The sequence below is a fragment of the Gallinula chloropus genome, assembly GCF_964237585.1.
Source record: "Gallinula chloropus genome assembly, chromosome: 3".
Classification (NCBI taxonomy): Eukaryota; Metazoa; Chordata; class Aves; order Gruiformes; family Rallidae; genus Gallinula; species Gallinula chloropus.
In genome coordinates this window covers 25,194,997-25,207,324 of record NC_140087.1, presented here as the reverse complement: position 1 = coordinate 25,207,324, position 12,328 = coordinate 25,194,997, and the positions used below count along the sequence as shown (strand labels likewise).

The 12,328-nt window shown below is 42.8% G+C and overlaps 1 protein-coding gene across 1 annotated transcript in view; it reads left to right on the top strand.

Annotated features, from left to right (window-relative positions):
* NHSL1 (NHS like 1) overlaps window positions 1-12,328 on the top strand; it is a gene marked incomplete at both ends in the record, with an annotated part of 176,687 nt that overhangs the window by 155,631 nt on the left and 8,728 nt on the right. The window contains one exon of the mRNA XM_084262276.1: window positions 2,621-2,752. Within this exon, the coding sequence (XP_084118402.1) occupies window positions 2,621-2,752 (132 nt within the window). The remainder of the gene's footprint in view (window positions 1-2,620; window positions 2,753-12,328) is intronic.

Sequence of the window (12,328 nt, the reverse complement as noted above, 5' to 3'; positions counted from 1 at the left end):
AGATTGCAGCTAATGCAGTGGCCGTGCACAGTCTGTTGGATAGCCTGAAGGTGCAGGGGCATTGCATTAGGCCAACAAGCTGCTGACTAGACATCTAGATGGGGAAGCAGTTTTAGTCTTTGGGAGTGCCTGAGCTGAGCTTACTCTGGCCTGGACGGGATTGGGCTGCATTTCCAGCAGTGGCCAGTCTTTGCTTTTACAGATCCTGGGGGTTACAGTATGTGTAACGGTGTCTGGTCTCGTGGGTTTTTCCGGAACTAACTTCCTTTCCAGATGAAGGAGTCTGGTGATGGTGGAGGTGACTTGTGCCAGGCTGGATCCTGCAAAACATTCAAGCATTTGCTTGAGTCCAGCTTAACTGACTTCAGTTAGGTTTAAACTCATGCTTAAATATTTTTGGTGCATCTAAGGAAACTGAGTAAACTGCCTGAGGGAGAACTGAGTAAACTGTGTAAGGAACGCCTAGGTGATGTGTTACTTGCCTGTAACAGCAAGAGACAAGCGTCCTTAAATATGCAAAATGTATTTAATGTTAGAAGCAATATTTTCCTTGGAAAAAAAGGTGATGGTGCAGAAGGAAAAAAAGACTGAGACATTCTAATTTTTACTTCTTGGAATTTATTGAAGCTGCTACTTGGAAATTCTACAAATTTGCACAGTGGCTTTGAAAAAGCTTTTGTGTATCAAAAGCCATTGAAGATGGATTGGTAGAGTTAGCTCTGGGGTAGCTCAGGGGAAGAAGTTACCGTGGATCAGCTGACACAGTAACATTTCCCCATGGTCATCCTCTTTGCACTGTCTGAGGCTTCACGTAAAAGACTCTCTCCCTGTTTGTGCCCTGTCTTTACATTTTATTCCAGGGCATTCAGAGCTGCATTTTAATTCCCGTGCAGCTCACCCTCTCAGGCATAATTGTTGGCCTTTGAATGGGTAAAGATCTGTTCAGAGATGCAAAACTTTCTCCTTCGGAGTCTTTAAATTCGTTATATATTTTTGTCTACAATTATTATCATCCTGCACAGCAGGATTATCATCTGATGGGCCTGACCTTAACCCCGTAAAGGTCCTGATGTCCTAGTAGTTACTGGCAATGCCCCAGACAGCAGATAATCTGTCTGAATATTTCAGGGCGGCTTCTACCAGTGGGCCCCATAGCTGTAAAATGTATGGATCCCGTGGGCTTCCTCATCCCTTAATATCTGCCCTGACTTCAATCAATCCAAAACTTGGATGAAACTGGCACTTCATGTTGCTGCAAGGATTCTGCTTAGCACAAGTGCAGCTCATGGGAGCACAAGGTTCCGGTCAAACAGAGTCAGAGTCTTTATATTTATAATATGGTGAATAAAACTGCTGTGTTTTTTCCTTGCATTTTCACAAGTCCACATGCTATACTTTTAATATATGACTATATCTTTAACTGTTATAGAGGTAATGAGGTTTTCTATGCTATTTGCACGACACACATCCTACTGATGTGCAGTCAGCCGGGGTAATATTTATGACCTGTTAGTTACTGTGCATTAATCACTTTTTAGAGGTAAATAATTTGGTCATCAATTTAGAAAAAAAAGAAAAAAAACCCACTTCTACACATATATATCAAGTGTTTTCTGCATTGAAGTTTTAAATGGGTCATGTGAAGGTCATTTAGCAGCACTTTAAACTGGTTTAACTTCTAAAAAGGGAACTTATGTGTAGATATGGAAGGTAGTCATTAGATTTGTAGAAGTGATAGAGAATTAACTTGGCTCACGATCTCTAGGGCAAGTCTTACCTCGCTACTTGTAAAATGGCCAAATTATAAACCTCTAAACAAAAGTGAATTCCTAAAGAAAAGCTGCTTAATGATTGATAGTGGTGCTTCTGGGTCCCATTAAGATACAGCACATGGTCATCATAAGGCTTCGTCTGGTAATCTGCACTTACACTCACATTTTTTTCAGCTCTTGCCATTGTATATTTTTATAATGATTTATAAAGTTTTGCTTTTAAGCAGCTTCCAATCTGACTGAAATATTTATGAGACCGCACGAGCAGTTTGATCTCTGCATGCTCCATAATACTTATTTGTATTCATATTAAAAGATCACCCCCAGAAAATGTGGTACACTTGACAGGTTCAGAGCAACTCGGAATGAAAAAGCAGCATCTCGTGTGTGATTTAATGATGGAGCTGTGCAAAGACGTCGTAATAGCTGTTGCCAATAGCAATGTCTGTTCCTGCATAAACCACTGTGATCTTTCGTTTTCATGAGCAGATTTGCTTTTTCTCCAGCTCATTAGTTTAAAATAAACCAACATAACCACACAAAAACCCACAAAGGGCCAAATTAAAGCAAGGCTTCACTTGTGGAATTAGAGCTGCTCTCACCAAATCTGAGCTGGGCTGAGGAAGCCAAAATTCCTTGTAAAACCTGCAGTTCTGCAGATCTGTGTGTTTAAAGCCTTACTGTGACACTGTGCTGTATCTTCCTTCAGTGTAAACCTTCATTGTAGGACCAAGCTAACATCATTTATTAATGCCTTTTTTTCCATTCCTACAAAACTAGTGGAAGAAAGCGCATGATGTCAGCGTGCTTGGAAGTAATGTTGCTTTGCTTGTTCTACCATGTATTAGGGGAGAATTTCGACCGCCAAGCCAGCATTCGGCGGTCTCTAATTTACACAGACACGGTGGTAAGACGGCCGAAGAAAGTCAAAAGGAGAAAGACTATTACAGGAATCCCTGACAACATACAAAAGGAGCTAGGTATGGCTCATCAGAACTGTATTCCATCCACTGTTCATTGTCACTGCTTATCATTACTTGACTAATAACATTACCAGTGCTCATGAAACCAATACAGTCTGATAGCCGGTTACAGTTCCAAACACGTGTGTGCCTCCTTGCCACCTTGTGCATCTGGAAATTAGGGCTTTTTCCCCATTGACTTCCATCTCTTGAAGGGAAACGGTGTATTTTGAAAATGTTGTACTGGTACAAGGGATATCTGCGGGGATGTAAGGTTTCTCTGCTCTCTAATGCTTTCCTGCAGATTTGGCCCACTTCCCCAGCATGTTCACTGAAGCAAAACTGAAGTGAGCAGGCATTTTGGCTTGCAGATAATTACTTGGTGGATTAAAACAACTCCTTCCTGCATCTGCAGAGTTGCATCAGCAGTGAAAAACCTGTATATTTTCCAGTTCGGTTAGGATCTAATTGGCAGCCCCTTAAGTATCAATGTTGTTTGATTGCAAGTAATTTACATGGGCTCATTAGCTACTGCATGTATTACAAAGGAAAAATGCCTACTTGGTCACATTTACACTACCTCAGGCTGCCCTCGTATCACAGTTTGTATCGTGCATGATACTCAAAGCTGATGAAGCAGTCTGAATTTTGGCAGATCTTTCAGACACATTTTTGCAGAACTCTCCAATTTATATCTGGCCATTCTTAATAATCTTTAAAAAAAGATGGGTTTGTTTTTCCCAAGTGATAACTTCACAGATAAAATTATGCCCTCCTCCCTCTCACCCCCACTCCCCTTTCTTTTTTTGCAGTAAAGAGAGAATGTTCTTCAAAATAGTCTGGCAGAACACAATTTTAGGTACTTTACATCTCATACATTGAGACATATATTCAGTAAGTTCTGCTGCCTTGAATTTTGCATCTCTCTTTTAATTATGTTTTCAGTTCTTGGTTCTTTGCCTGGATTTTTCAGAGGCAAAAGAATGTAACCTGTCTGGGTGGGTTTGAAGTGGGCTAAAGGGCCTGGTATAGAGAAAGCCAAGAAGCAAACAAGTACGTGAAGAGCAGTTTGTGAGTGGAACTGTGCTCCTTCAGCATCTGTAATGAAATGCTGTCCTGCCATGGGAATCATCTGCATCAGGAAAGAAAAGTCCAATGCGCTAACCCTGTTAGGACAGCTAAAGTTAGGCAGCTTTAAATTTCGTTAGCTTTGGATCTCAAACCTAATGATTTTATTTCCAACTGCAGGTGTCTTTGTCCATCTTTTCTTGTAGGATGGATGCTGTGTTGTGCATGCTGTAGGGAGCTCCTCCTCATAGTGTGGGTTCCTTTCCTCCCTGTTTACTGTCCACAGTGGGCCTCTCCCCCTGGCAGGAGACACTTTCCAGTCCTGGAGTCCTCCTCACGGTCAAGATTTGAGTTTGTTCTTTCCTGAGAGAGAATGACAAATCGGCCTCACAGTTATCTATAAGCAAGATTGAAAGTTAAATAACACAGATTTGTTCTAACCAAACCAAGATCAAATCTGGAAATAAAGCTATATAAAACATAGTATTTAATTATTCTTAATAAAAGATTCCCTTCTCCTGTGTGAGATCTGAGGGTAATCCCGCAGATACCATGTTTACAGCTGGCTTGAGCAGTAACAGAGACATCCCTTGTCCTCTCTGGTGTTGTCAAAGTGGATACTTTTTACATTTCCTTCTTCCATTTGCTCTTTGCCTAGAGCTGAGATGAAATGACTCGTGCTCCTTAAAAATGCGCGTGCCACTTAAATGCAAAACTTGAGACAGGACATCACGTCAACTTAATTTCCAGGGCTCTTACGGTGGTCTTGAGTCCAGTGACTGAAAATTACATGCATGCCAAACATCCTGGTTTTCAACAGAGGTCTTTTTTTGACACATGTAGGACCCACCTTGAGGGCAGATAGCAGAGAAAAGCAGAGTGAAGCAAAACACTTGTTCCAAACTCCTCTTTGTCGCTTGTTGGGGTTCCCAATGCTCATTCAGGCATGTGGATTTTGAATGGGTGACAGCAGTACTTGGGTGCACGTGTGGAGAATGCTTCGTGCTGGCAGGGGGTCCAAAACTTTGGATCACATTTGTGATCACTTCAGAGAGGTGCTGTTTAATGCTTGAAAATATTACCTGTAGTTTACCTGACAGAATAACCTGCTGATGAAGTTGGTATCTATCTTGAAATTTTAAGTGAGTATCTTCAAAGAAGTCTATGACTATGCTATGAGTGACAGACGTTGTGTTCTTGATTTTGGACTTTGAACTCTGTGCTGAGCACATTTCATGTTGCACTGCTTGATGGTTTTCCTTGGCTGCTATTTTAAGTTGCAGAAATTTCAGGGCTGGCAATGTCTTGCCATTGAAGCTCTCTCTGGACGGTTGCCTGGCCCACAACCAGCAGGCACGTAGGGCTTTAGCCATCTGCCCCATGGTGGAAGTTGTCTTGAGGAGCTTCATGTTGCTTCTGTGATGGTTGTATGTCATCCAGATGGCAAAACGTATGCCAGAAAAACTCTCTGATAGCAGTGTCCATCCTGTTAGCGTATTGCTTTCCTTCACTGGAAACAGAATGTTCTTGAAAAGAGAGCAGTTATCAGTGTCTTCATCTTACAGATGGGGAGACCAGGCATGCTGCGGTGAAGTGACTCTGCTGGAGTCACTCACCAGGCCGCTGGCAAGGCTGGGACTAAATTAAATCTCCCCCATCCTTGTTCAGTGCTGTTTCTGCCTTTTCTCCCCTGTCACTCCCCAAATATTTCTGTAGCCATCCCTTCCCTATTTCTCTTGCGCTGTCCCAAAACAAACAATGAGTTGTTTTAAAACATTCCACAGTTCATTTGATCGGATCAAGGATCCGGACTAAACTCCAAATCAAGCAATTGCATTGTTCTTACTGATATTCTCCCTGTGGTTTCAGCTGAATAAATCTCTTTGCTTCTCCCCTAAAGCATTGCTGTGAATGGCTATAATATTTACACAAAGATTAAAATCCCTTGGTACACCAGAGTTGCTGTGCACAGGCTAAATAACCAACACGTACAGCAGATTCTTGTTACCTCTTGTTTATCCTTCAGAAGGAAGCAGAAACTTGAGAGACCCTCAAAGCTTCAACCAAGCTTGAACTATTTTCATTTCTTGTGAGAGAGCCTGGAAGGAGCTTCCTTCTGCCAGGCTGAGCTGCTGGGGTTCTCCCCTGGCTGCTCTGGCTCCTTTGGAACAAAAAAGGAGATGAAACAGAAGAGAGAGCCTGAACTGATTGCTGTCCAGAGCTCAGCGAGCGGCTGTGGTGCTCACAGAACTGGGCCAAACATACTAACAGGAGTCACTAACTGCACCCACGAGGCGTGTGCTGTGAAAGTATCTTCAAACATTCCTGCTCATGAGCGCTGTAAGGCTGCCGTGTTTTTGCAGGTGTGTTCCAGGGATGAACCAGTCTCTCTGCACCGCCCAGAAACTTCTGCATTGAAAAAATGCCACGTAAATAAAATGCAATGTGATAGATGGGGTTCTGAGGCAGATTAAGAGTGTGAGATGCCTACCATGTTAGAGATGCCAGCTATTTCTGGAACAGTTATTTTGTCACAGCAGGTTCCTCTCAGTACTATTTAGCAGAGACACACCAAAAAAAAGAGAAGGCGAAGCATTCCTCTCTCTGCCAAGCATGGGAATCAAAAAATTACTTTTGTTATACCCTCTGAATTACTTCATTGTCTTAAAAAACATAAATATTTTACATATTTAGTGGACTTAGCATTGGATTGAAACTGCCGGAAACTTTCCAGTGGTGTTTTACTTCAAGTTTCTGTGTTGTCTCAGTTTCTCTGCTCTGCTTTAGCTCTCTTCTTCAGATGGTACCTTACATGCAAACTGGTATTGTCCCCTCAGGCAAGAAGATGATTCCCAAACAGAAGTTTGTTAGAGATGAGCAGCTCTCAGGGAGAACTTGTCACAGGCCTTGCTTGTTTCTCGGCTGTTGGTTGTTGTCAGCCTCCTTTGCACATTCCAATTCTCCAGGATGAAATAAAGACAGAGAAATGCCACTGCTTTTACGTGGTCCCTTCTCTGTGTCAGTGCTTTAGGGTTTGGCTCAGAATAATTTTATTTTTCTGATGTTGCCAAGTTACCTGGTTGTGAGTGCTACTCCAGAGCTCTCGCCCGGTGCGCTCCCAGGCACTGACAGGATGGCTTCTGGTGTCCAGAGCTCCCAGTCGTGCAGGGGGAGCGGTTCCCAGACTTAGACATAGGTTCCAACACAGGCAGGTGCAGTTCATCTTCAGAGTAAACATGCCTTGCCAAACAGGGGAGTGGAAACTATCTTAAATTTTTCCACCTTTTGATTTCTTCTGCCAGGCATTTTACTTTAATAGAAAGTCTCTGTCCTCTTTCAGTTTTAAAAAACATCTTACAATTTTATGCTTTGCATGTACTTCCCTCGAATTATTTAATCGCTTTTCTTTCACCTTCAGGTGATATTCAAGGTTCTTTCTCACTCTGTGCTTTTTTTATCCCCCCTCTTTTTTTTTTCTCCCTTAACAAAAGGATCGAGAGGATCAAAATCATCTTAGACACTTTTCTTCATCTTCGTCCCTTCCTCCAGTCCCTGCCTCTCATGTTCAGTAGCTCACAATGGGTGTTCAGTTATAGCACCTCTTGTCAGTCATCAGGACAGATATGACTGACACCGGGATGGTCCTGCCCTCATAAGAGGGAACAGCGTTGAACTCAGCTGTTCTGTTGAAGACTCCTCTTGATTGATACTCCTCTTTTCCAATTAGTCCCTTCAGCACTAGCAGTCATTCAAGTTACAGGTCCCAGAGGTAAGAAGAGTCACAGATAGCCTGTAGTCATACAGAAATACCACACCCAGCTGTTCAAGCCGAGTAATTCCGTGTCCTGCTTCAGGTTGCAACTTGAGCCTTCTTTTTTGTTATTGTGCCTTTGAGCTAATGCTGGTTCTTGAGCTGTGTTTTCTTGGCATTGCCTGTCTTCAGCACTATTCCTCTGGAGATCAGGACATAACAAAGTATGTATCACCTACGTTTTGATAATAAGGGATAAAAGACAGCAATACCAGGAATATAATCTTCACCAGAGGCTGGATGTTTGGTTAGTGAAATGAACAGAACCAAGAAAACTCAAATGCCCTCTGTTTGCATCAGAATTCTCCCTTTCATGTTGGCAGTAAGCCATGCAAAGATTTAGGGTATTTTTTTAGCTGGTAGTACTGAAAAGTATTGCAAGATTCTGTACAATATTTTTCTCCCCTCAGAGATTACAGATGCTTCATGGAGCACAGTGACAATTCCGTAAAATTGCCATAAGCCCAGCGTACTTGTCTGTTTCTTGTTGAGCATCTATTGAAAAACGTTTGGTATGCAAGTACTAGGGTGACACAGGTGAAGGATCTTTTTGTAACAGTGGAGGTTGTAATACCTATACAGTGACTTGGCCAGCTCACCAGGTTTGGAGGAGGACTGCTTAGGTGGGGCATGAGGAACGTAGGAAAGAGTATATTTCAGGAATATCCCTGTGGGACAAGAGATGAGTGGATATAGAATCATAGGATCTCCGGAGTTGGAAGGGACCCGTAAGGATCATCGAGTCCCACTCCTGGCTCCACACAGGGCCAGCCAAGTCAGAGCGTGGGACTGTGCATCATCCAGATGCTTCTTGAACTCAGTCAAGCTTGGTGCTGTAGCCACTTCCCCGGGGAGCCTGTTTCAGTGCCCAACCACCCTCTCAGCAAAGAACCTCCTCCTACAGTAGACATGATTAGTCAGAAGTAGTTTGGGAGGAGAGATTACTTCTATATACTAGTTGAAAAAAGCATGTTCTTTTTATCCTCTCAAATCCTCAGTTTTCTATGCTCACCTCAATGCCCTGTCTGCTGATTCTCTGCAACAAGCCCCTGGTGCCACCAGATAGGCTGGAGTCACAGGGAGACAGCGAGTCTTCTAGTAGCTGGCCCTAGGGATTACATGGAGGCACTTCCTCTTTTTCCATCAAATTTGCAGTTGGTCTCTGTCATCTCTAACGAGCAACACCAGTAACAGCCAGAGCCAGGGAAAACTGGTGTGACCTGTATATGCCTATCTTGGATGGAGCACTTTGAACCTCTTCTCTGTGCTTCCATGCAAGAGTTTTTAAATATGGTCCAGATTAGTGGGTGTTCTTGACTTGCTGCTGGAGTCTACACTAAACCCTGTGCGTTAGGGAAGAGCATTTGCCCCAAGAGATTTTTCCAGCATAGCAAGAAGTAGTAATAAAGAAGAAAGGGGTGGAGATACAGGTCTCCTGTGGTGGACATAGCACTGGCTGCAGGGCTGCTGGACACAGGATAGTATAAAGCGCAGACAAGATGTTTATTACATTATTATCATACGACCAAATTACAGCCACTTCTGACTTCATAATGTAACCTGATTTTCAGTTCTGTGAGGGTTTTTTTCCTGCTGCCTGCTCAGCTATCGTCCCTGCAACTCGATGGACTTGTGGGCAGCATTCTTTAAAAGCCCAGATTCAGTTCCAGGATTTTGGTGTTGCAGAAATCTTGCAGCTTCTGCCTGCTGCTTGCTCAAGTAGAGCTTTTCTAAGAGTCATAGCATGTTCAGTGTTAATAGTCATTTAAGGGGCTGAGCTGTCTCTTGGCATTGGATTGTTTGTCTTGTAGCTGCAGTACCGACAAAGGCAGTTTGACTTTAGGGATTTTTGAATGCCCTTTGCTTTTCGGTGTTACTCTGGAAACGAGTGAATTACAGCACATCTGTAAATTGCAAACAAAGTGCTCCTCGCTGCCCTCCTCTGAATTCCACCAAAATCTTGATACCCTCAACATTTTAAGAGAATGCCTGAGTCTTAAATGTTCCTTTGGTTGCTCTTTGGAGCCATTTCCCCTTCAGATTTCTGTTGTCCCTCGTCAGGAGATGGAACCGTGAAAAGAGCAGTTGCTGTATTGTAAAGGTCAAGTAAAACCTCACAGCATTGCATGGGCTTGTGCATACATGTAAAGCCAAAACCAAAGCTGAAGTAGCTACAGAATACGCTACAGTTATACCAAAAAATATTTAAAACCTCAAAGTTGTGTTCTTGTAACAGCAATAGACATGAAAAGACCCTTCCCTGACTATATCCCATATAGTGATTGAAGGATGTAGCCCTGTTACGGCCCTGTTCTGAGACCAAGATGCCTCACCCCCTCTGAACCCTGTATTTATTTGGGCTGTGAACCACATTAACTACAAGAGCCCTCACACTGGTGCAAAGGCATGTCCTGATGGGCTTCCTTGTAGCACTGAGGCTGTAAAGGTTTACTGCTGTTGAGTCAGTTTATGCAGTTTCCACGAGCACGTTAGGCTGGACCCAAAGTTACATCTATTCTAGTGGCAAACAGGGTTAGCACTGATGCTCTGCAGCATCTTGTGGTTGTTGGTGCTGCCCTCTTGTTAGCATGCTCCTCCAGCACTGCTCTGCTGGCCCAGCCAGCAGTCTTCTAGGCTAGCTCTGTGCATAGGTGCCAGGGCATTAATGAGGCAGGAGCTGCTCCCCCAGTCATTCTGGTACAGACACCCTTGGCCTTTTTACTTAGTAGCATAGTCTAGCATTGAGATTGAATTCTGTGACATGTTCTAACCTTCCTGGGTTTGGAAGGAGGAAAGGGGAGGTGATGAAGTCCAGCATCGTCCCGCTTTGTTGTCTTACCTTCCCTAGCAGTAACCTTTTAAAACAAGCCTAAACTGTCTGTGTGCTTCATGCTGCTTGTGAAGTGGAGTGCATTTAGCTCCCTTTTTGACTGTAAACACAATGCATACTGAAATGAGGTGTGCTCAGCCACAGGTCAGTATGTGACTGCAGTAGGTACTTGCTGTAGTGCTGACAGCTTCGTTCTTTGAGCCCCATCCTCAGTCTTGAGTGTGTGTGTGTGTACGCTTCACAGTGGTAGAAAGAAGAAAAATACTCCCTCTCTTTGGTTATTTCTGTAATTTAGTAGGCAGTACTGGCTGTTTTTAATTTGCTAATGGTTGTCATCAGTGTTGTCACAGTTCCAGAAACATTCCTAATGTTTCCTTCAGTGTTCTTCTCTCTTAACCAAAGGGGGACACTGATTCTATAGAAAAAAATACCCATGGAAAACAAAGTGAAATTGTTTTTCTTACTGTACAGTTCTTAATAACTGTATACAGAATATGCAAATGCCTCTCTGGGTTGGCTGCAGTAGTCCATCTGTTCTGACAGTATCTCATATTAGATTATCCAAGATGTTTGCCAGCACCCGAGTATCTAGCTTTGCTGCAAACCTCTACCAGAAGCAGAAAGAGGCTACGTTTTCTTCAGAGCAAGAGAATCTACACAAAGCAAACTAAACAGGCTTCAAGCTGCTGAAAGGCTACTTATGTGGCTGGGGAAAAGAAGTAAACAATCTTTTTGTGTGTGCTGCTTTCACTGTAGCCTTTTCAGAGCCCTCTTTTCCTTATCCTAAATGCCTCTTTTGCCTGCCAAGGATAAGGATAATTAGATGTCCTTAAAGTGGTGTTTAATGCTGCGTGATAAAAATACCTATCCTCCTGATCCAGTTCTGTGTAGTAAAAATGAAAGGAGAGCAGGCATTTCAGGCGTGCTACTTCATCGCTTCTCAGACTGGTTTTAAGGCGGAGATTGGAAATAACCAATTTTCCCCCGCGGTGACATATGCAGCATCTTTACAGGCATCTCCAGCAGCACGCCTGCCTCTCGTGTCTGCTATTTATATTGTACTGCAACTGAACTGAAGAGCAACAGCCTTATACAGACTAATTTTAAAGCAGTGCTCTGGTTTGTGATTTTAGAAGGCAGCTACCAATAAAAATGTAAATTTAAAAGAACCCTGGAGTCCTTTCTACTGACCCAGTAATAACTGTATGTTGAACTAAAACTCTTTTCCCATTGTCCTCAAAGTTGTTGGTTTTTAAAATGCAAATATATGGTTGTTACTTCAATTTTTTTTAACAAAGCACAGTTATTTTTTATTTCCTGATGGTGCTGAGGATGAGACAACCGTCAGTACTAGCTGTTTCTTTTCCCCACTTCTTGTGAGTCTTTATGATAAATGGAACGTAGTTGTATGGAGAAATGTTATTTAATCGTTTTCTCTGCAGTGCTGGATAATGCCTTTTTATAAATGCTGTTAGGTCGTGTGTAGTATTTGTGGTGAAACAATGAGTGTTTCGGTATGTTAGCCTCCTTTCAGATGAACTGCAGGACTCGGAGAGCTATCTGTGTCTCCTGAATTTTCTTTTCTGAGGTGAGATGCTTTTAAGAAGCACATCTGATTATTCGCATTAGTCTCCGCATTTCCTTCCCCTTTTCTTTATTGCATGAGGCATTAGCATGGAAACACACTTCACGTTTCTCAGGCTTTTGTCTGTTCCTGCTGCTTTGCCTACTGGAAGTCAAACAGTGCTACTTGGTTTCTGACATAACTGATTACTATGGAAATTATTACCATGTCATAAACAGGATTTCACGTGTCGAATGTGCGGCAGGAACGCAGACGATTCTGTGAGCAGAAGGTTCCCGGTAATAAGGAAAAAGGGAAGAG